We start from the raw sequence: 25,531 nt of genomic DNA, 5'->3' as shown, positions 1-25,531 counted from the left end.
ACAAAAATCTTCCTCAAAATGCCCCACTGTGGGAGGGATTATGTCCAGCACCTTGAAAGAGGCAGTGGTGCAGACCTTCCTGAAGATCCTCCTTGGATCTAGAGGTTTTAGAAAACTACCACCTAGTCTTTAATATTCCCTTCCTGAGCAACATGATTGTGTGTGTGTGCGTGGCCAGTAAGTGGCAGAAAGGAAGCAGATTGTCTACACACTCTGGTTTTAGAATCAAAACATCTTTGGTTACTCTGATAGATGACTTTTATTGGGAGAGACAAGAGGGAGTGTGGCCATGTTGGTTCTTCTCAGCCTCTCAGCAGTTTTCAGCATCATTGATCAGGATGTCCTTCTGGACTCAGTCAGTGTGGTTGGAGCTGGTAGTGTCACTCCTATTTGCATGGTTGGTACCAGAAAGTAATACTAGGCAACTGTTGCTTAGATCTGTGGCTTTTGAGCTGTGGGGTCCTGCAAGAGTCTTTTCTGTTATTTCTGCTATTCAACATCTGTATTAAAGTATTGAGAGCTGTCACCTGGGGATTTCAAGCACAGTACCATCAGTATGCTGATGACATGCAGCTCTCTCTCCCCATCTGAATCAGTCCCTTAACACTATATTTTCCCATATATTTGAAATGCTTTCCTTGTGTGTCCTTTGTACAATACGGCCAGTATTGTACTCAACACATAACTTAATTAATTCCAACAATAGGCACTATTTATAAGGTAGCTTGTAACAGCATTTTTCATCTTTGTGTCCTTATATTTATTTCACATGATAGTGTTTGAATTTCCAAATATTACTTATAAAGTTACTTTACCATCTCCATTTAGTATACAATTATATAATCAATAATTATTTTAACAAATGGTGAAGAAAGGGTTAAATATTCTATTTTGTAGTTTTGTATTATTATTTTTTAATAGAAGGGGTAGCAAATGGAATGTCGCAGCCACACCATACATTTAAAGCACTCTTAAACCACTTTAACAGTCATCTCTCTCCCCCCCCCCCCCAATTCTAGGAACACCCATTAAAAACTACTGTTGAGAGTTGTTAGGAGACCCCTAACAAGACCTACAATTTCAAGCATCTGTAACAAACCAGTTCCCATTATTCTTTGGAGGAAGTCACAACCTGTGGGTCCCCAGATGTTGTTGAACTACAACTCCCATCACGCCTAGCCAGCAAGGCCAGAGCTCAGGGATGATGGGAGTTGTAGTGCAACATCTGGGGACCCATAAGTTGAGAACTGCTGGAAGGGGTCTTTAAACAGCCTTTAAAATGGTATAAGTGGTCTTTAAACTGAATTCAAATAATTTCCCCTTTGAATGGAGCTTCTTTCCGAACTATCCTATGCAATGCCCACACTGTGCAAGATTGGTTCCCCTCTGAAGTACAGACAACTCCCTATTTACATGGGGGTTACATTTTGAGGCACCACACATTTAAGTGAAGTCGTTTCTATTGGGAACACCATTGAAAAAGCCTGCAAACACCCTCCCTTTGGAAACGCTTGGGGGTGGGGGAACCCCCCAAACTCCACCACAGTTGCTCTCTCCAAGCTTCCTTGCTCAAACTCCAACTCTCCCCAGGCCTCAAAGGTCAGTGCAAAGGCTTGTGGGATTGCTATGTGCTATTTTTACAGTATTTTCGTGCTCTTTTAGGGCTGTACTTCACTCTGCCTCATGGCCCCCAGAAAGTTACCTCGCTTCAAGGTTATTGGAACGAGGAAGGCTGCCTTCTGCCAAGTTCTCACCAAGACTAAAAGATTTCAGCAAAACATTTTACAATTCTGGATGAGATGAGTCAGAGCAACAAACTGCAGGGACTGGCAACGTTCCCGCCAACTCTCAGAACTTTATCTCGCCTCATCGCTTTGGTGAAGTTAGCCAGTGCTCATTTTTTTGCAGGCTGCTAGGAGAGGAGCAGCAGGTTGTGTACTGTGAACCCTTATTTGCTCCAATAGAAGGTAGGAATTTTGGGAAGGAAAAATATTGCCACTTTGTAAACGCTGAAATCAAGCGGGAACAATTCCAGCTGCCTCATCGTTAGCAACACACTTTTTTTTTTAAGGGAAAAAGGTGGACTTGGGAGGACCTTCGCGTTAAACGCTGCCAACCCTGAAACAACGCGCAACACCCGTTCCCAACACAACACTTTCCCTCTTTAACCGCCCCCTCGCATACAGGCGCGCATGCGTCGGACTAGCACATGCGCTTTCGAGGTGTGGGTCCCGAGACTCTTCCCGGAGCCCGAGAGCGGAGAGAGGGACAGGAAAGGAAACCGCGCGGGTGCTTCTGCGCTTGCGCTCCTCCGCGCGCTTCCCCCCCCTCCCCCGAGCTCCTCCCACAAGAAAGGAAGAGACGGAGCCTTGTGCGCATCCGTCAGAAATTGGCGGGAGGCGGAGAAGGTGAGCGAAGGGGGGAGCCGAGGCGATGAGGGAGGATGGAAAGGAAGAGGCGGTCGCAGGGCGCTCGGGTGCCGCCGGCAGCCCCAGCCTGGCAGAAGGCGCCGAGGCTCTTTCCCCCCGAGGGGCTTCCCGTCGCTCTTTGCCAGCCAACTTCGCCTCAGAGGCGCGGTTTGGAAACTCCCGCCCTGGTCACCGGCCTCCGTTTGAAACTGCCATTGCCCACAGTCCCCTCAGCGTACGCTGTTTCTCTCCCCCTCCCCAACCGTAAACAGGAATGCCATAGGGGTGTGTGTGTAATAATAAACCTTTATTGTCACTACACCACCTGTGTGCAGTGAAATTAAACGAGGGGGGGGGGAATTGTTGTGCTGCCTTACTGCATGTTTTTCAGGGGGATTTCCACCCCACAGTACACAGATCTCTTCTTGTCCATACAAACATGCCGAAAGCAGGAGTGGTTTTACAGGCGAGGAGGAAGGGCTCTGTGGGTTAAACCACAGAGCCTAGGACTTGCAGAACAGAAGGTTGGCAGTTCGAATTCCCGCGACTGGGTGAGCTCCCGTTGCTCGGTCCCTGCTCCTGCCAACCTAGCAGTTCGAAAGCACGTTAGAAAGTGCAAGTAGATAAATAGGTACCGCTCCAGTGGGAAGGTAAACGGCGTTCCTGTGTGCTGCTGTGGTTCGCCAGAAGCGGCTTAGTCATGCTAGCCACATGACCCAGAAGCTGTACACTGCTCCCTCGGCCAATAAAGCGAGATGAGCGCCACGACTGGACCAAATGGTCAGGGGTCCCTTTACCTTTACCTAGGAAGGAGAAACAGGCTTGCAATTCGAATGGCAAACTGTGCCTTGGCACAGCCTGGTCCCCTGGGACAACAAGTTTCAGGCCATTTGAAAACAACAATGACAAGGCACGTTTTCATTTGGGAGCCCTGCTGCTTCCCCGTTGCTCCTGGCTCAGCCAAATGAGGGAAATGTGAGCTGTGGAAAGGTGCACATGTTTGTGCTGGTCATTGGTCACCACAGCAGCCCCTTTGGGTGGTTGGAACTAAAGCAGCATCTGAAACGTAGGGAGCGGAGAGGTTTGTAAACACAGCAAAAGATACCTGTGCTTTCTGAAACTCAGAGCCAGTTGGAGATGTACTAAATATTCCTGGCCAGTGTTCTCTGGTGTGTGCATAAGGAGGAACCCTGCTGGCTCAGATCAGTGGTTCATCTAGTCCAGCATCCTGTTTCTTACAGTAACCAATCAGGAGCCTATGTAGCCCTGAAGGGGGATGCGGCTTGTTATTCTGCAGCAATTGGTGTTCAGAGGCACAGGCAGGATCTACAATGAAAGGTTCCAGTGCTTAATGCTCCTGCTCACTGTTCCATTCAGTCAACCATGCCCTCTTCCATGATACTGTAACTTAGGTGCTGGGCGAAAATGTTATATGAGATGACCATCAGGGTCCTTTCCAACCCTACAATTCTTTGATTCTAACAAGGCCTTCGGCTGATTGAACAATTTATGGCCTTTTAATTGTGTTTGTGAGAAGGGCATTATCAGTTTGTTTTTTGGTGTGTATTTTGTGTTCTCATTTTGTATTTTTATGCTGTAAATTTCCTAATAAGAATAATAATAAAATTTATACCCCACCTATCTGGCTGGTTTTCCCCAGCCACTCTGGGTGGCTCCCAACAGAATTAATGATGATGATGTTGATGATAGTAATAATGATAATGATAATAATAATAATAATAATAATAATAATAATAATAATAATACAGTGGTACCTCTGGATGTGAACGGGATCCGTTCCGGAGCCCCATTCACATCTTGAGCAGAACGCTACCCGCCTCTGCACAGGTCGCGATTCGCCGCTTCTGCGCATGCACGTGACATCATTTTTAGCGCATGCGCGAGCGGCGAAACCTGGAAGTAACCCATTCCGTTACTTCCGGGTCACCGCGGAACGCAACCTGAAAATGCTCAGTCTGAAGCATATTTAACCCAAGGTATGACTGTAAAGCGATAAAACATCAGACATTAAAAACTTCCCTGAACTCTGTGATCATATCTATCTATTCCATCCCCCTTCCTAGCTGATCTTCTGTTTCCACCTCATCTTTCAGCACTGCAGCTTCTGAGTATTCCTAGTCCTCACTGCTTTTGGAGTTTCTTTAGGCTTTTTTTTTTTAAAAAAAGGTTTTTTTGTACTGTATTTAGGAAATTTGAGGATACCTCTGTCCCTCTTGTATGTGGGTGCTGGTGTTTTTGCTACAAAAGCAATGACACTGACATCTGAACAATGAAGATAAAGGAAACAATGTTATGTGTTTCTGGGGGAAGCCTTTGAAAGTCTCACTTAGGCAGGATACATTGAGACTTTTGTGATGTTTTGGGGTCATTTCCAGGTTTGATGTGATGTGTATATGTGCAGTCACACACATATTGAACATGTGTAAATGGGGGTTGTCTGTACTTTAAATGCATCAGTTAAAGCTTGCATATTACACCAAGATGAATCTGAAAACAATAATGTATTTTGGATTTTCAGGCACTCTATCTCTCCCCTCCCCACTCCCTCAATTTTTAAGTCTAAGGCAGGTATTAGACTAGAAAGATCTACCAAGTGTTTGGTAAAATACCACACGTGTCTGATGGGCTTCATTCAACATGAGAGACAAGTTGTGCAGCACTGCTATAGGATCCTTACCCGGTAATTCTGAAAACCAAACGTAAAGGAAGATTGGTACTGTTACAAGGTATAAGAGCAGACTAAATTCTCATGGGTGCTTCAGAATTTAGCAGGCTTCTTATATCTGCATTTAATAAAATAACTGGCCAATTATTTCCTCTTATAATGATTTTATTGTACGAGTATGGGGAAAGAAGCAATACTGCATTATAATTTTCACTTTCTCTGTTATGCCTACATCTGCTCATTTGCTAAAAACAGGTGGTTCTATTTAAAGTGTGTGTGAAGACTACAGTATTTTTACCTGCACTGTGTTGATTACAATTTCACATCTGATAACTGCATCGGGAGATGTAGTAATTACTGACATTTTCCCTAAACTTGGAAACTTCCCAGTTCCTTGTAATCCAGAGTGGTGGTGATATTTGATCCTACTCATACTGTCAATAATCCATGTAAAACTGAGAGATACAAATGGCAGAATGTTCACTTATATCAGCATTTCAATCCTTGAAAGTGGTCTGCTTGTCCAAGCCCTGCTCATTTTATTGAAGCATATTGTCTGACAGAATGCATTACAGGTTGAAGTGTAAAAAACAGTACCCATTCTGGAGAGGCTTCTGCCTTTGGAAAAGTATACTAGAATTGTAGAATTAGAAGGGACCCTGAAAGTCATCTAGGTCAACCCCCTGCAATTCAGGAATCGTTAGCTCAGGGATGGGAAGTCTTTAGCTTTCCAGATGTTATTAGATTATAGCTACCAACCACTGGTCATGCTGGTTTAGGCTGATGGCAGTTGGAGTCCAGCAACATCTGAAGGGATGTAGATTTGAAATTCCTGCATTAGCTTAATGGCCCATCAAACTGTCCAGGGAATAAGTTACTATAGAAATATTATACCATCAAGTAATGACATGAAATCATTGTCCATAAGTAGAAAGTTCATCTGAAAGCAAGGGATTGGGCAGTAGCCCAATTCCTATTGTTTGTTGATCTCTTGTACTGCTTCCTGTTCCTTTGGGAGAGCTATATATTCTATTTAAACTATATCTGCCAATACTAACACTTTGTTTTTTTTAAATAGATGTCACTTAACTTGTGTGGTGAAGATTTCTTTCTGGAAGAGAATAAATTCAAGCAATATTGTGCAGAATTTATCAAACATTCTCAACAAGTAGGAGACAATTGGCAGTGGAGAATTGTAAAGGTATGTGCCAGATTTTAATCTCTAGCCAAAACACTGTGTTGCTAGTTTTGTCTCAAATTTTATAGGCCAGAGATGTTTTTTAATGTCCAGGAAGGCTTGCCTAGTGCCTTCATTGCATATCTTTAAATGCCAGGCAAAAACATTCATTTTCTTCCAGGCCTTTCTTTTGGCCAATTAAACAATCTATGTAACCTTTTAAACTGGGTGGTGGATGGTTTTGATGCTATGTTATGTATTTTTGTGTTTTTATATTGCAAACTACCTTGTGATATTTGGATGAAGGGCAGAATAGAAATTTAATAATAATTAATGAATCTGTACTTCTGTTTTACTTTGTTACCTTTTCTACACTATGGTTCCTTCAAATCGAAAAGTAGTTTGGGGATTCAATGTGTGTTTAAATATTTTTTCAGGTGTTTTTAAAACATGGAATTATCAGAAATATTGTATAGTTTTGGAAATATTTACAAAAGTTACCAATACATACACACACACACACACACACACACACACGCTTTTGTGTTCACAACTGGCATTAGTATTTATAGAACATAAATTGTGCTTTGAATGATATTCTGATTAACAACAGTTTTCCTACCTAATTGCTGAGAGGGGAGTCTTTTTTGCCACAATTGACCAAGAAAATGGGTGTTTGTAGTCTGACCATAAAAATGAGGTAAATTGACAATTTTGAATTAAAATAAAGATTGTTTTTTCTGCACGTGTGGTGTTCTATTTAAAAGTATCTTAGAAAAATATATGTCACATAAGTAATATTTTGTGGCAAAAATAGTCAGGTTTGGGAGTTAAATGTCAAGGCTAAGTGATTGTTGTGTGTGAGGGTTTTGTTTCATAGCGAATCGGATCTTGATTGCAAAATTTCAGTGCTATAGTCGATTGTTCTACTAATTTATTTTACTCCTTCCCTTCCTCAAATGTGGTCAGGGTATTGTATATGGTTGTGTCTCCCTCTCCCCATCCAATTTTGTCTTTACAACAACTTGGTAACATATCAGGTTGAGCTTGGGACTGGATTACCTATGAGATCACCTTATCCCATATGTGCCCACTCAGCCATTTTGATTGGTGGAATTGGCACTACTACAGGTGCCACATAATATCCGTGGCACATTTGTAAGAACTCAGTTGTTTAGTGTGAGAGCAACAGCACTTTGGAATTCCCTGCCTATTGAGATCAAGTAGGTGATTTCACTCTACTCATTCTGGCACCTACTAAAAACACGCTTGGTTAGGCAATCCTACCCAGATGCTTGGAAAGTTGAGGTAATTTTAATTTGTGTTAGTATTTTAACTTTTGTATGTTTTTAAGTATGGCTGTGAATTTTTTCTTGTTTTCACATTTTATAAACTGCTTTAAGGTTGTTTTTTTAAAAAACAACAACAACCAATAACAATCAAGTGGGACAGGGATTTGACCTTAGGTTTCCTTGGTCCTGGGCAGACCCTAGGCCTCTGTGCAGTATTATGCTACTATAGGAAACTGGAACCTGTCTATACAGATTATGTTGAGCATAGCTCATGGCTTTAGTTTCAGTTCACGTGCCTTGCCTGCAAACAGTGCCAGGTTAAATCCCTGGCATCTCCAGCAGGGCTTGGGTACTATCTCATTTTTAAATCCTGAACAACCACTACCAACCATAGGCAATACTGAGCTAGATGGCCCAGTGATTTGACTTGGTATTGGGCTGCTTCCTATGGTTTTGTGATCATACTTTAGTTCCATTAAAATTACAGAGGCATACAGATGAAGGGTAGTATGCAAATTTATTTAATAATAATAACAATAAGTGCATGTTGCATGAGAGTAGCAGTGGATACAATGCTATGCAGTAAGCCCTGCTATGATCAGTGGGATTTACCTACATGAAAATGTGACAAGAATTGCACCCAAATCCATTAATTTCAATTTGATTTGAGAATACCCCACTTCTGAATTGTAGCTAGCATTTAAGTTCAGAATTCCATAGCTACTGAATATGCTACTGAGATCTTTCTCTTCCTGGTAGATCCTAAACCCCCCCCCCCAATTGCTTAGATTTGAGTTCAGTTATTGTTCCTCATTGAACATTACAGCTGCATACGCAAAAAGAATTGGTTTGTTCTAGCACAGGTACGTTCTGAAATTGGCTCATTGTGTCTTAGTGGGAATATAAATAAAGCATCGCCACAAAAGCAACTCTAAGAACAAGGTAATTTTCTCTAAACTGATCTGTTCTGTGTTCAAATGTTTACTGACAGAAGCACACACTGATTTGTTTTAGGAGCAAACTTGATAAAAAGAAAGCGCTACAATAGCCCATGGCACTAGCCATACATAACACACACAGAGAGATATATGTATATATGTAATGCTACTTAAAAGACAGAACTAATGTGCTGGAGTTAGACACACATTGATTTAAAGATCAGAGCAAATGAAATAAACTCTGTCAGAAATGATAGATTAGTCAAAGAGTTAAATTTATAGTTAAATTTGCAGCCTTGTTGAGTAATTTAATGCTACATTAATGGGTTCTGTACAGAGACTTGTTTTGAAAAGAATCCTTTTATATCAGATGTTGCACATATGCTTTCTGTGTGTGTTTGTCTAAAATAAAACTTAATGAAACAGCTAATAAAACCCCAATTTGTTTGTGCTTCCTTTGAGAAATAAGCTCTTAATATGCAGCTACCATTCATTATCAACTATGCAGTTTGGTTCCCTTTCAGCAGATATTCTTCCCAGCTATGCTTGCCACGTGATTCAATCAGTACTTAAACTTTTTTGGCAAGACTTATTTGTTGAGGACAGCATGCTTAATTTGCTTATTGGAGCTAGTATGTAGGAGGTTTATAATAAAGTTGGGGGTGACAGGGCACCTGCTTCAGGTGCAGTCTTTGCAGGGATGCAAAATGGACCCCAAAGGTTTTTTAATATATTTACAGTTAATAAATAAGGTTAAATTATGCAACATTTTCTGTTTGGGATAATTGGATATGTTTTCAAAGAGGTAGATGAAAAGCCAGATAATGGGTTTTCAGGAGGTTTTGTGAAGGCAGCAGCTATGGAGGGAGGCACACTTGCATATTCTTGCTGGCTCTGCGCCTGCTACCTAGCACTTACAGCTATTGGAGATTGCTGGGAGGAGAAAGTGTTTCAGAGAAAGGAGATTCTGCTCAGTTAACTGTTGATTGGAAAGCAGCAACTGGCAGGTTTTGTACAAAGCCTTCCGAGCTGTCTTGATCTAGAGCCACAAACAGCAGGAATCTGTGTACTGAAAAGCGAGCAGCACCCTTAAAGGTATGCAGCTGTTCTAGACTCACTTTGGATTTTATTAACCATTCACCTCAGGCACCAGGGCAAAAATAATTCCTGTTTTATTCTTTTGTACATATGTGCAAATATACATCTCCCATAGAAAAGGATGCTTCTTTAAATTTATGTGGTGCCAAATATGAGGAAGGGGTCTGTCTGAGGTGCAAGGAGTCCCTTGAGAGAAAAATAGCATATTCAGGCAAAGTAATTTAGCATAGTTTAATTAAACTTGATGTTACAAGAGATTGGTTCAAAACAAAAATTTTGTATCACATCCCTATTTGACATGAAAATTACTTAAAGTTGAAGAAATGAAACATCTGGTTTTCTTCTGTGAAATTTCAATGAAGCTATATTCCCAAAGAGGTAAACAGTTTTGCTGAAAAATATTGATATTCCTTTCAGTCTCCCCCAGGAACAAATGTTTTCTCTAAAAGTCGTCCATGTTGCCATCTAGCTAACAAAAAGTTGTTGGTGTGAACAGCTTACATTTAGTTAATAAAATGTTGTTGGAGTGATCTGAACAAGAAAGAGACATTTATAGACTAATTCAGTTCATTCCAGGTGAACATAATAATTGGAAAATAATACTTAATATATAATATTGCATATGTCTGCACATTTGCAGATATGGTTAACCTGGTAGCTTCTTAGCTTCTTGCTAGTGGGAGGAGGGCAGTGTAAGCTTTCAGAGACGGAGAATGACACACTGGGGTGGGGGGTGCATCTCCTTGGGGTTTCATTGTAAGGTAGCAGGTTTGCTGATTGCTGGGAGTTCATAAGCTGCTTGCCTCAATCTGTGCTCTACTATATCTGTAAATAAACCAAATATTACAAAATATTTCCTCAAAGGAAAACCAAACCCTGAGTAGCACTGTCCTTAGAACTTCTTACTTCTTGAAATACTGTATATTGGTGAGGGCACTATAATACATTTCCTTCTGTTAAACTTCCCTGGCTAGCTTTGATTAGCTAAGATGGGCAAGAGTTGAGAGTGCATGTGGATGGTTGCATGCTAGCAAGCAGCTTGTCTGTGTCCTTGGGCTACATCAACCAAAAATGATCTCAGAAAACTCAGTTAGATGCAACATTGATGCCCTCATGTGGACTTGCTGTAATAACAGTATCAAGGTCATTGTGGAGACAAGCAATTTTACCCTCAACATGCTTTGCAAACAAGTTACAGTGGGCAACCAAAGAATCAGTCACATAGAATCATGTTGGAAGGGACCGTGAGGATCATCTAGTCAAACCCCCTGCAATACAGGAATGTGCAGCTGTCCTGTATGGGGATTGAACCTGCAACCTTGGTGTTATCAGCACCATTCTCTAACCAACCGAGCTAAAGCTTGATTAACTGAATGAAGGTTTCAGAGGCAGCTTTGCCTCTCAATACCAGTGATTGCTTGGAACAAGAGAAGATGGCTCTTGTTTTTATGTTCTGCCTTGGGCTTCGCAGAGGCATCTGACTGGTTGCTGTGAGTGACACGATGCTGGCGAGTCCCTTTGGTCTGATCCATTAAGGCTCTTCTTAATCTGCAAGAAAGAAGATGTAAAGCAGCCATCCCCAGTCTGGGTCCTCATCCAGACTACAGACTATAACTGCTGTCAGTCCCAGCCAACATTGCCAATGGTTGGGTGATGGGAGTTGCAGAGGATGCATGAGCTGAGGAAAGGAAAATAGGCAGGATCAGCTTAGTGGAGTACCAGAGTATAGGAAACAGGACAAGGGAATGGGGTGAGCAAGCTATTCCTAGGAAGGATAAAATAATGTACAGTATATTATAAGAAGGTGCCAGGAAAGATGAAGAATTAGAGACCAGGGAAAGGAAGTTGGAGAAAAGCCACCTGGGAACAAGAAAGCAAAGTTGCAGCTTACATTTGCCCACCTACCAGGTATCATCTACCTTTGCATCATTGATTCTGTACACATTTCACCATTTGCTGTGGATCTGGCATTTTAAAAATCAAACGCTTGTGTAGAAAGATTTAAAATATTTACTAATGAACTTCAGCTAATATTTGGCTGGTGAATATATTTATATATATATATTCCCACACACTGTCAGCAGACCTATCTCTTATGTGTCTTATTTTGTGTTGGCATTAATTTCCCTTTTTACCTTTATTTGCCCTGATAGTATCAGGTGGACTCTCTCACAGTGAACAAGTAGTCCTCACCACCATTCATCCCCCAAAATGTGTGAAAAGACCCACAGTGCTGCATTATTATACATCCGTCTTTGTTTATACAACCTCTCATCACTTGTTTATTTTTGTGCCCATCTTGATTTTTTTCCTCTTCCAGCTTCCTAATGCATATATTATTTATGGTATGGCTTCATTGTCACAAGCATAGTAGATCATAAGATACATATTTGTTGTATCAATATCGTAATGGCCTATAACTCCTATAAATGTAAACATATATTTGGGATCACATTTGCAAGAAATTCATTTATTTTCATAATTGATGTCATTTTAATATGTATCCATTACTTTTGTTCACTTGTTCTCTCACATGAAGTGCTCTTTTTCTGATTTGCATGCTTTCCTAGGTCTTAGGAATAATGTACAGTATTTTAGTTTTATGATGTGAAATATGCAGGATTTTCTAACTTTCACAGACCTTAAATTTTGAAATTTAAGTTAGTGATTTCTAATGCTTTTGTTCTTACATGGCTCTTTAGTGTGAGTTTTCTGGGTGTGCATACTTTTAATGTTTAATTTTAGAAAGTGCTACTTCACATTTCCCTGATTTACAGATGGTAAATTTTCAGTCACATTTTCAATGGCATATGGGAAGGATACATCCTCAATGCATCTATTGAAATATCTATTGAACGTTTGTGCCTTTTTTGTCAGTATTTACAGGTTTACCGTATGTATCTAACTGAAAGTAGGTCAGCTGTTATGGCTTAAGGAATACCACCTTGTTTTATTTGGATTATCCGATGTTTTTGAGATCTCTTTTCTGAATTTTACAGGTTATCTGTTGATCTATATTCATGGCCATTCCTCTGCCCCATATCTATTTTTATTTTCTCTCATTAACGCATACAGCTAATATAATATAAACATATATAATATTAAAAAGTATGTTAAAGGTGATTTTTTCCCCTTTTATTATGTGAAAATCATTCTTTCAATTCCTTTTGCAAATGATGCATTTCCTCCACCCTTACATTTTTGTGTATCCAATGATATGTTTTTAGGATAAATCTCCATTCCCCATCAACATTATTTATTTCAAAATTTTGTTTTCAGTTAGGTATGTTGACGACTATTTTAAGTATTTTAAAGTTTCATCCTTTTGTTTTTGAAAGAAATTGGCTGCCAGATCATGAACATGTCCTAATTAACTTATTTTCTATTTATTTCTCCTGGCCTCCGTCCTATGTCTTATACATTACTCATTGCTATTGTAACTATTAATAAAGTGTATTCCTGTTGTACTAGATCCTGTAGTACTTGTCTTAACTTCAAAATATGAAAGTGAATTAGTATACAATCCTATGGTTCCTAGGAGGACATCCTAGGAGCTATAGTTCAGAATGAATCTCTCCATGCAAAGGAGGGGTAACGCTCCCCCTCTCTCCCCTCCCAAAAAAGAAAGAAGGGGGAAAGCAGAAACACTTCCTCCTACTCTCAATTTCTTGGTGTGAGCCTGGCAGGGCTTTGGACTTGATAGTTCTCTCTCTCTCCCCTGTAAGGTTGTCCTTGACTTGATAATGGCAGCTACTGTATTGGTAGCCCATTTTATTTGGAAGTTGGGGAATAGAAATTCTGCTGGTGAGCCAATAAAATAAAAATGTTGATCTGAAAGGCTTAAATATAACTCCTGTAATGCAGTCTAGGGAAGGAAAGAGGTTGCATGTTGAGAATATAGAAATGATGGATAATTCTTTTAATATTGGGAAAGGAATGATGTACAAGATCAATAATTATATTTTTTAAAAAATAATTGTTTTTATTTTCATTTTCTAATGCACAAAAAGAAATAATAATAGGTGAAAGAGAGGAGATAAAAGCAAGACAGGAAAATAAAAGAAAGTATATGAGGAATATAGCAATATGATTCCAGACAATTGACCTTCATAGGCATTTTACCCAAGAATGTTTTTCAAAAGGCGCCCATGAGAGCAGGGCAGCTGCCAATCATATTCCTTAACTTTAATGTATTCAGTAATCAGTCATTAGATTTAATAATTAACTGAGAAGCTACAGGATAGGCATGACATGAAGTATGCCTATGACATAATGAGTATGACTTGACATAAGTATGACATGACATAATGAGAAGTGCACTAGATTGAGGAACTAATGAAGGAAAACCAAAGGGTTAAATAATATACTTGTATTAGTATTTTAAATTTACTTTTGTTTGAGTAACCACAATAGCCTTCAGGTATAATTTTCTAGGTGAATTTATTTAAGATGAGTTGTGCCTTTTCGGTTTATTTTCTATGTTGATCATAAAACAAAACAAAAGTACCCCTGCTACTTGTTTCCATCAATCAAGAATAGTCTTTTTTCCATAAAGTTTGGGCATTTATATATATAGTCATATAAACAAAATACCTGGTGGAAAGAGGAGGAGGAAAAAGAGGAGAAACAGTAAAGGCAAAGGGATTTTTTTTTTATTTAACAGTTTAAAAGGCAGAAGAGAGAAAGTAATACTAAATGGATCTTAAATTATTTTCATGGAATGTAAATGGACTTCATAATAAAATGAAGAGAAATATCACACATTGGCTAAATAGAAATTAGATATTATTTGTTTGCAAGAGACACACATAAAAAGACAATATAGAAAATTACTAATAAATAAAGGACTAGGACAAGAGTTTATATCTTCAGATAAAACCAAAAAGAGAGTGGTAATAATGTGCGTCAATCCTAAGTTGGATCAAAAATTAATCTTTAAAGATGAAGAGGACAGAATTATTGCCATCGAAGTGGAGGAGGGTTTCCACCACTGCCTGAGCCTCGAGGTAGTTCCACGAGTTTGTGTTCCATGTGATGGAAAACTTCAGCACAGCCTCTTTCTGGTCTTTCCGAAGCTTCAGGAGGTTATTTTCTAAATCTTTTCCATTAGCCTCCTTAAGAATAGCAGGTCCAACTGCTTCCTCTGATCCCGTATCCAACTCCTGAAGCCCGTGCAGGCTCGACAGGGCGGTGGCTTCTTATTCGGTTTGGCGGCTGGCAGAGGCTGCCCCTCCACGGGTTTTTCAGCCCTGGCCATCGTGGCGGAGAAGGGGAAAGGGAAAGCGGGCACCAGTTGGGACCTGCTGGGGCTGGGCACCACCATAGTGCACGCAAAGCATGCTGGGCCAGAAGGGGCTCGCCCATTTGAGGGGGAAGAAAAAAGAGGCTGAGAGTGGTTGTCAATGGCAACTCCAGTAGGCCGCTTCCTCTTTTCCTGTTTCCGCTGGAGTCCTCTTTTGCTTGCCACGCCTGGGGGCTCTCTTCCGGCCAACTCTGCCAATGACAGATCTTAAAAACTTGGGGTTGGTGAGATTCGGCAATCGCAGCAACTTGCGCCTGCTGGACCTCCAGCAGGAGTGGAGCGGGTTGTGTCTTGCTCCTCGTGAAGTAGGGTGAAATGTGAGGAGTGTTGCAAGCCAGTGTAGAGGCAGAAGGTTTGGCTGAGATGGTAGAGCATGGCTTCTCCGTCAGGGGCTTCTTCCTAACCCAGTAGAACACCAGCATCATACGCCTCTTAGATGGGTTGGACATGCTGAAGAAGGTGCTGGAGGCTCAAAGACCAGGGTGACTTCAAAGCGGAGGATGCAGAAGGCAGTTCCCTATCAATGGTGCCAAATCCAAGCAAATGTTAGCTCCAGTCCTGTTAAATCGATCCAGCAATTATGAACGTTAAATAAGCAATTAATTCCTCAGGCAGTATGAAAAGACTTTATGTGGCTTTTTAGTAGCTGGGAGCCCCCAACTACTGCCACTGTTGACAGCCTGTTGCCCCTTCACTCTGCTTGAATGGGTTATGTCACAATGGTTCCTTAAGCCTTCATCAGGAGTTTGTGAGCATGAAAATGCTGTTGGGAGTTTCAGCAATGAAAGCTCAGGCATAACATACTGTTTGAAAGTCTGAACATTTCCTCTTTTTTATTTAATAAAATTTATATACCACTTTTATAATTGATATACAATTATTAGGAGAGTAAGTTAAAAATATACTGTAGTTTATTCACTTATAGGCTAGTTTACATACTTTATTTATAGGGCCATAGCTCAGTGGTAGAACATTTGCCTAGCATGCAGAAGGCATCAGGTTCAGTCCCCAGCATCTCCTGGTGGGACTGGGAGAGATCCTGCTTGAAATCTTTTATTATTATTATTATTTTATTAAAGATTTTCTTGTTTTACAGAAGTATGTGTAATGTCGTATTTTTTCCATGTAACATTTTTACAAATCAGTTTCATTTGTTGAGACATTAGGAGGGGAAAAAAGGTGTGCGTGGGGGGAAGATGGGTGGGGGTGGGATCGGGTGGCGATGTTTCTATTTTGCTTAATGTATGTAGGGTTTCGTGTCAGTGTTGCTCGTGCAGGTTCTCTGCTGTTCATTTGTGTTTCTTTGGTGGTGAGAGAGGTTGGGGTTGGCCTAGGGTATGGTTGTTTGTTTGTGATTGGCTGTGGTGATCTTTGTTTTTCTGTGTGAGTGGGGTGGGTGGGTGTTTTGGATCAGGTTAACCATATTGAGGCTCCTTTTTCTTTTTCTTTCTTTCTTTTTCTTCCTCTTTCCCTCTTTCTTTCTCCCTCTTCGCGTTAGCTCCACTGTCCTGGTTTTGGAGCTCCTCTGCGCTGTTGGGTGGGTGGCCGGGTGCCTTCCCGGCTCAATCAAGGTCGTGGGGGGGCGCGCATTTTGGCTCTTCTGATAGACGCACCGGGCACCCCCGATTCCTCTCAGCTGGCGGTGCTGACGGCAGCAGTCCTGGGAGCCCAGGAGTCAGCCGTTTACTCTGGCAGGCTTCAGGAGCTGTTTTCTGCCGTTGCAGCCACCATGATGCCTCCATAAAAATTGTTTTTTTAAAACAACAACAGCACCACAATACCTGGTGGAAAGTATTGTGCAGGACACCGTTTGCAAGTAAAAAACACATAAAATAGAGTATTGAAGAATAATTGTGAATTCTGCTGAACATTTTTAACCATATCTCTTAAGAAATATATATCGGTTAAAGGTAAAGGGACCCCTGACCATTAGGTCCAGTCACGAACAACTCTGGGGTTGCGGCGCTCATCTCGCTTTATTGGCTGAGGGAGCCGGCGTACAGCTTCCGGGTCATGTGGCCGGAAACGCCGTTTACCTTCCCGCCAGAACGGTACCTATTTATCTACTTGCACTTGACATGCTTTCGAACTGCTAGGTTGGCAGGAGCAGGGACCGAGCAATGGGAGCTCACCCCATCGCGGGGATTCAAACCGCCGACCTTCTGATCGGCAAGTCCTAGGCTCTGTGGTTTAACCCACAGCGCCACCCGCATCCCTAATATAATATATTATATATCGGTTACTAGTATATCGGTTACTGAGACCTAAATGTTTCATTTATTGAATTGCTGGGGTTTCTGGTGAAAAGATAGCAATGCCATTTATTTCTTTTAAACACAGGACTCTGTTGATGATGGCTATATGACTAAAACACACTTTCAAGTGAAGGGTGGAAGTGTCACAGCAGACATAGAGGATATGGCTAGTGAGCGTGATGAAATAACCTTTGCACATATTGGGGTAAGTACAACCTAGACGATAAGTACCTATGTTATTGAAAACATTTTGATATTTTGCTGTTGAGCTCTGTGACAGTTCAGCAACTGTATTATCAGCAAGTTGCATAATCTTCATTGAAGTATATTTGCACTTTGAAGAGAGTCTAGAACTAGTTACACAAGAAGAGATATACACACATTGGAAGGGTTGCTGTTTATATCTGATACCAAAGTCAGGTCCACAGCTAGTTTTGAAAAGTGAGTTGCTTTTGTTCTGCTTCTTGGTAGTCCTGTGTACTTGTGTGTGCTTACAGTTAAGTGTAGCCTGCACAATTCAAGTAGATGTTGATTCTCAAGAAGGTGGTGGGAAGTACAGTAGCAGCCTGTGGGGTGGGGTGGAGCTTAGAGCTGCCCTCTTGACTGGTGTTGCCACTCCCCTCCACCCCAGCCCTATTAAAGTAAGCTGCAGTGACACTCAGGGTGGATTTGATTTAAATCAAATCAATTCAAATCACTACTCAGTAAGACTTGATTTAAATCACTAGTCAGTAAGACTTCATTTAAATCATTTTTTTTACAGAAAGAGTCATTCTTGCTGGTATAATCTTAATATTTACAACCAGATGAAGGTTTCATTTTTGGAATAATAAATTTTCAGAGTAGTTATATCAAAAATTACTGATTTGGTTTTACTGTTAGAAATACATAGATAATTATGAAATTATTGTGAAGTTTAATAAGTTAACTGTTTATATTTGGACAACTTTTCTGCTGTACTTTATTGGAAGTAGAAAAATAATCATTAGTAACAATTTATTTAACTAAAACAATAACATCATAGCATATGTATCTGTGTTTGTTAACTGATGTGGTTAAACAATTTTTTTTTATTATAAACAGACTGAGTTTTACCTCACATGAAAAACTTAAAACAAATCCTTATTTCCTCATGAATAGCCTTTGGACTATAATGTAACTTAAACAGAAAATTATCTTTAGGAAGATTTTTCCTCCAAAAGCATTTTTTTTAAAAAAAATATCTGATTTAAATAAAAAAACCCTGACTTAAATTTTAAAAGTCTGATTTTTTTTAAAAAAAACATTGATTTTTATCCACCCTAGTGACCCTGGTGTTAGGCGGGTGGCTCTGCAGCTCCACAGTGCTGCACAGGCTTCTACAAGTCCTTTTAGCTACTGGAGGAAAGTGAGTAGCATAGCAGTATGACTGAGGCTGGCCACTGTTTTGCCTATAGCTCAGCTGATGCCTTTGCACTAAAATGAAAAACTTGCACTCAGCATGAAGAAGTTTAGATCTCAAAATCATCTAGATTTCACTCCCTGCACATCAATGAATTTTTTAAAATCCAAAGCACAGTGTGCTACACACAAATCAGGAGCAAACAAGGTACTGCAAGGTAACTCATGCAATTTTAGTCAAACTGTGCTACAGTGAAGCTGAGCAAGGCTTGGGCTACTCAAAGAAAGCTACCCTGCAACTAAAGAGAATTAGTTTATAATTCTAAAACAAAATTGTTCCTTTTTTTGGACATTATAGGGAGTAAGTTGGAAAACAAACTGGTTGAGCAGCTAAGTAACAGTGATTGCTAAAACTTACAAGGCTGATCACACTGAGAAGGATCATTGTATTACTAAACCTAAATAACTTCAAAAATTAGGATATTAATTAGGAGCAGCCTGGAGGGAAAAGTTAGGAAATTAAAGTCCATACAATTGGCACGAAGGCTGCTGAGGAATACCTTATTAGAGAAACTGAATTTATGCATAGCTCTGGAACAAAGAAGGAAAAAGGCAAGGAAGAAACCTGCTATGGCTGCTTGACAGGGTAGAAGACTATATTCACACTACAAAGGGATTCTCTATATAATGGGAATTCAATCTAATAGTTTCTAATAGAACAAAACACAATTTTTTGGCAGACAAGATGAAATATTAAGGAGGCATTTGAAAAGCAAATGTAATTCACTAAGACAGAAGAAAATATGAAGTTCTCAGGTACATCACTGGTGTATTACTGTAGTCACTGAAATTAAAATAAATATTGCATCAGAAGTGAAATAACATTAATTGGATTAGTTTTTATGCTAATGAAGGAGCTCCATGAAATGGTGGGCTGTGTGAAGGATATGACTTGTCAACAACTAGCATTCTGATCCTGAATGTCTGTCTGCACTATTGGAAAAATACCATATTTTATGAAGTTGTTGCAAATTGCTTTCTTTCAGGAAAATTAAGAGCATATAATCATATGCAACCATTTCAGCCATTCAAATGAATTAGCTTAATATTAAGTACAAACCAGCAGTAACAACGTAATGTCTGTATTAGGACCAATCAGTAGTCCCAAAACAGAAAGCTAACTTTCATGTTTCGCAAGACTCTTCCCTAGACTGGATATTAAATGAAAAGTGGGAAGAATGGGAGAGGCGATTTTAAAATGTTGCTGGTAAAAATGCAGAAGCACTGTGTGTGATAAGATGGTGAATTGGGAAACTTTTTCAAATTAAGTAGAGTCGCATTATGTAAAGTGCAAAGTGTTTTGCTATGCAAAGTTTTTCACAGTTCATTGTCTTAGGGCCAAACTCTATGTGACACAGTAGATTTGTAAATGGATCTCTTGACTACTTCTTTTTTTAAAGCAGCAATGTTGTACTGGGGCTGTTGTGTGTTGGAAGGGGGGGCGGGTTTTAACTTTTCCTTTGCATGCCATTTCTCCAATTCAAATGTTCCCTGTCATATTGCTGTTAGCCACAGAGCTGGAAAAAGCAAATACTTTGATTTGAGGGTTTTGTTTTTTTTTTAAAAAAGCTGAGTCCAGTTTTTATCTCTCCGTTTTTATTTATTTATTATTCTACTTAATGTTTTGGATTTTATTGCTGTAATTTAAAGATTGTAACCTACTATCTCGGTATTTCTAGGTATCTCTCTCTGGAAATACTTAGATAGATAGATGTATTGTGCTAGTCTTTCCATCCCTCTCTTCACAGTAGCAGTGTGGGGAGCAGTATGCAGGAAATAGATTTCACATACCTTTTATCCCTGCTACATGCCTCTGCTCTATCCCCACCACCTGTGTCCTGCATAACGGGCCCTCAAAATGTTTTTCACTTGTGCACTTAATAACACGTAAAAAATAAGAAGGCCCCTGACAGACCCCAAAGTTCTGAATCCTGATGTCACAGGTGCCAACAGGTGCTTATGTGAAGCCCACAAGAAGGACTTGAATGGAGCAGCGCTCTCTGTAACTGTGATTCCCAGCAACTGATATTCAGAGGCAAACTGACTTTATTAATTATTATTGTTTTTGACAGTGGAGGTGGAACATAGCTGTCTTGGCTAGGACCCATTGATAACCTCATCTTCCATGAATTTATCTGATCCTCTTTTAAAGCCATCAGAGTTGGTGGCTATCACAACAACTTGTGGGAGCAAATTCCATAGTTTAACTATGCACAGTTTAAAGAAGTACATTCTTTTGTCTGTCATAAATCTTTCAATATTCAGTTTCATTGAATAACCCTTGGTTCCAGTACTAAGGATGCAGGAGATTTCCCCCCTCCAGTTTTTCCACATTATGCACAATCTTATTATACGCTTCCATCCTGTCCCCCCCTTACTCTACTCTTTTTCTAAACTAAAAAGTGCCACATATTGTACTCCAGCCCTTGGTCATTTTGGTTGCTGTTTTCTGAACCTTTTTCAGCTCTGCAATAACCTTTTGGACATAAATGACATAGCCATTGTAATCTGTGCTTTGGTAATTTCCAGATTGGAGTTATTTTTAGTACTTACTGTACTCTATTTGTATGTGTGCTTGTAAGTTATTTTAAACGGTTTTTAATGTATTTTAAATTGTTGTAACCTACCCTGAGTCTTTAGGGAGAAGAGTGGGTAATAAATTTATCTATTCTTACTATTTTTAATAATACTACTACTACTAATAAGAATACTAATTGTACCCTGCCCATCTGACTGAATTGCCCTGAGTGCTAGCCATGAGTGCTGGTTTGCATGTGATGCTAAGCAGCTACTCAGTGATTTGTTTTCTGCCTCTGGAAAAGGAGCAGTGAAGTGAGTAAGATTGAGTAGCAGGCACTAGCATGGTAAGCCATGGTTTATTTCAGACAAGGCTTACCATTCCCTGTGAATGAAACCACTGTGTTGTAGGTTGAGGTAGTTATTGTTAATTAAAGAGGAAAATGTGACAATAGTTTTCAAGATAATAAATCCCATTGCTTTCTGGCTTTTTACTTTGTTAACGCTTGGTAGCCCAACTAGTGCATGCTAATAAAGTAAATGTGTTAAATATGAGCATGACCTCTCTCTGTCTAACTATTTCAGACAGATCATAGATCCCTTAACATAGATGTTAATAATGAAAACATTGTTTTTGTTTGCTTGATTAACATTATTCGGAAAATGTGATTACTGCTAAATAGTGAGACATAAGCAAATCATCCTAAATTGTTGGCTATATAATTACTAAAATGAAGCAATGTTTACTTTAACTCAAACCATTCCTTGCTGAACATCAAATTTTAGAATATTTTTAGTTGAAAACAACAACAAAACAAAACTCATATTGTTTGCTCTGGGAAATAATTCCCACCCATCTATATCTCATATATATAGATGGGATAGGAAAATTGCTTTTCTAGAGAAAGCTGGGCAATGGATAACTTTCTTGATATTTGTGAAAATTTTACAGATTTCTCCCCCTGTAGCTAATTTCTAGGATATTTTTTTAAAGCTTTATTAATTGCATTTACTAATCAGTTAGAAAGAGGTTGAATCCTATGGCTCTGGTCACATATCATGCTAAATTATAGTTAAATATCAACTGTGGTTTAATGAGAACAAGCAGCATGTTGTTGCATGCTCCTCAAGAATCATAGAATAGAATCATAGAAGTTGGAAGGGACCCTGGTTTGCTTCTCCCCCACCTGGCCATGTTGTGCCAAGAGCAACAACTCAAAAGCCTTGCCTTGCTGTGTTGTCTGAACCTTGGCTCATGATTTGTTCTCCCCCCACCCACACAAATAAAACACAAGCCCAGATTTGGACGGACAACTCTTTTCGTTGGTTGCTTTTGTCACGGCCAGGTACTACATACTGCTTTGCATTAGACCATATTTCACTACTAACCATGTTATAATGTGACATGTGACCCATGCCTATGTGTTAGTAATAGGTTTAGCATTTTACAAAGCCCAAAATGAGTGCAGTCCTTCTCCAAATAATTTATCATCTGTAGGATGAAGGCAGTGATGATTTCCTGTAAAACTCTTGAGGATTTACTTAGTTTTAATGTAACTTGATCTATCTATAGTGTTCTGCATGCTTTGCTGCTTGTGGCTACTGCAGATGGCATGACTCAATGTGGAATACGTTCTGAGGATACAAAGATATCTGCTGGATGAATCAGCTGGCAAGTTGTGGGTGCTGAACATGATCTCTTCATTTGAAAGCGAAACACCAGCCTGCTTAAATTTGTGTACTTCCAGTAAAGGACATCATCTTACACATCTATGTAGGCACAAATTGCTGCATCTTAAATATCTATGTAGGCACAGATTTCTGTACAGTCACAAGTACTCTCCATGTGAAAAATCTGGGACTTAGGCCATTTTGCCCATCAAATTAATTGTGACAGCAGTATTGTTTTGCAGACATCATTGCAGATGAAAATATTCCAATTTTTAGGGTTTATTAAATCTTTCCCCCTAAACAAATCAGTGGATTGGAAATTAAAAACCAAACCATTCTCATTTTTGTGTTGAAATAAATAGCATGAACAAAAATGTAAATATTTGCAAAACCAAAGTATTTGCTAGAGGGCAAAAAACCTGAAGTAAAAAGTTAACAAACATTACTTAAGAAAAAAAATGTAAACAAATTTAATGAAACCCAGCATTCAGTAGGAATGTCAAACTGGTTCCAAGGAAAAATAATTGTATTCTAGAACTAAACCAGGAATTAACTTGGTTTTGTCAGAAACCCAAGGCAAGGATCAAGCCAAAAATCTAGACAGACCAGCTTTCTCATCTCAAAAAAAGCATCTAGTAGCCTATAGGAACTATACCAGCAGGACACAAGCACAACAGCATTATCCCTGCGTGTGCTCCCTAGCAACTGGTATAAATTATGGTATAATCAAAATAGTAGTTGGAGAAATAAATTGCACTATGGATTGCAGGTCATATTTTTGAACATTAATTAGAATTTGTAGCTTGTACCAACCTTGATGCCACTTCCTTTAGGTGATCATTCCATATGTTTCCCTCATTCAGAGATGTTCTGTAGGCCATGGCTAGGTCTCCTACCGCCTGTTTTAAATATTTCCTGGCCCTTTTACCAGGATTGGGTGAGGAAGGGGAATATATTCAGGTTGCCTAGAAATCAGCATGTGGCGCTTCTTTGGGTCTGTTAAAATAGATAAGGGCAGAACAGTGTGTGGATGAAAGAGAAGGAAAAGTAAAGATGGGGGTGGGAGAATAAAAGGCTAAAGGCTCAACTTGCATTACTGGAACATTGGTGGATAAGATGTGTAGAGTCCCGGTTATCTGTCCTCCCACAGTCCCCCACCCCTTGCGTTCTTGTTGGCATCTGTCTGTCTCAAGAGACAATGGAGTGCGCCTCCAAAAGTGAAATCAAATTGGTGCATTAGCAGCAGTGAAGTAACCTCTCCAGGATGCAAGTCTGGGCAGTGTATACAAAGATCCTGGGCAGCCCAGATGACAAGACTCCCCTCTTGGCCTCTCTGATGTGATCCAAAGGAAAGCAGAGCAATACATTTGCCACCAGCTTGGCTGCAAGAGTTGCTAGAAGGAGGCGTACAAGGCACCATACAACTGCCTTAGGGACTCCACTCTAGATTTGTGTAGTGTCCAGTCCTTAGCCTTTTCTTCTCCTGAAGATATCCTGCAAGGCAGTGGAGATTTAGGATCAGAATTTTCCTTCTAGTTAGGATATCTTCCCAGATTGACAAGCTGCATTTGCCTCTCACTTTCCTCTGCAACACATGCAGAAATGGCCTTCTTGACTGTTGGATCAAAGTATATCTGCTCAATCCGCTGGAGTCTGCTTTGCATGCAGCAGGGATTTGAGACCTATTGGCTACCCTCACTTGGTTTATTCAGCCAGTCAAAGCCGGTTTCTTAGTTCATCATTAATTACCTTGTGCAGAACTCCCTACCACAGCCAATCCCTCACTTGCATTAAAAACAGAAAAAAATATCATTCATGATTTCAGGAGGTGGACACTAACTATTTCCACTATAGGTTTTCAGCAGAAATATTCAAGTGCAGTTTGTCCTAGTTTCTTAGATCTCCCCAGCCTTTTTTGTCCTAAAATGGAACCTTTTAACTGTGGGGGCAGCATCTATGTCAAGATGGATACAAGCGGCTTTATCCACAGATTGTCCCCAATGAGACACTGAGCTGTCCTCCTTTCCAGTCTGATATCTAAAAGCCCTCTGATGACTCAGAACAACTCAACCAACGGACCATGACCAGATGCAATGGTGGTGGAAAAGAAAGATTAATTTGTTGTTATCACCACAGAATAACCTCTAAAACAGGGGTTCTCAAACTTTTTAAACAGGGGGCCAGTTCACTGTCCCTCAGACACTGTTGGGGGCCAGACTATTGTTTGAAAAAAAAATGTGAACGAATTCCTATGCACACTGCACATTTTTTTTCTTTAATTTTTTGCCCCCCCCCCCAGCAGAGTGGGGCCCTAAGCTATAGCTTGTTTAGCTTATACGTAAATCCAGCACTGGTAGGGTGTGTTGTGCCTTGCTCTGGTGCACCTGCGGGGTGAAATAAGAAAAAGCGATTTGGGTGGGCGGGCGTGAAGAGAGGTCGGAAGCACCTGTGGCAATGCTGAGAATGGCAAGAAGGGGATTAACGGAGACGCTCAGATGGCAACAGAAGTGCAGGGAGGTGCCTCTGCCCGAGTTCATGAAATGCAAAGTCAGCCCTTGGCATGTATATCATGCATGTAAATTTCTCCCTGCTCCGGGCAGTGGGATGTTTGGGGAGAGGGGAGGGGGCGATGGAGGGAGGCAGCCTGCGAGAGGAGGGCCATAGGCCCGTTAGACAGCAGTGGGTTCAGCAATTGCCAGGTGGGCTGGGTTCAGGACCCTGGCAGGCGATCCGGTCTGAGGACCGTA

At 40.2% G+C, this 25,531-nt stretch overlaps 1 protein-coding gene across 4 annotated transcripts in view; it reads left to right on the top strand.

Moving 5' to 3' along the window:
* The first annotated feature begins 1,940 nt into the window (after positions 1–1,940).
* Positions 1,941–25,531, top strand: part of ATG10 (autophagy related 10) — a 94,642-nt gene continuing 71,051 nt past the window's right edge. For 2 of the 4 annotated variants that reach the window (XM_081213473.1, XM_081213472.1), the window contains exons 1-3: positions 2,178–2,408; positions 6,173–6,295; positions 17,242–17,361. In XM_081213473.1, the coding sequence (XP_081069599.1) occupies positions 2,193–2,408; positions 6,173–6,295; positions 17,242–17,361 (459 nt within the window). In that variant the 5' untranslated portion in view covers positions 2,178–2,192. Of the gene's footprint in view, positions 1,968–2,177; positions 2,409–5,029; positions 5,156–6,172; positions 6,296–17,241; positions 17,362–25,531 lie in introns of those variants that run through there. The other 2 variants (XM_081213475.1, XM_081213474.1) reach the window with 2 other exon arrangements.

This window comes from Podarcis bocagei (genome assembly GCF_964188305.1).
Source record: "Podarcis bocagei genome assembly, chromosome: 11".
In the NCBI taxonomy this organism is placed as follows: domain Eukaryota; kingdom Metazoa; phylum Chordata; class Lepidosauria; order Squamata; family Lacertidae; genus Podarcis; species Podarcis bocagei.
Note: the sequence above shows the minus strand (reverse complement) of the source record. Positions and strands in the feature narration are given on the sequence as shown.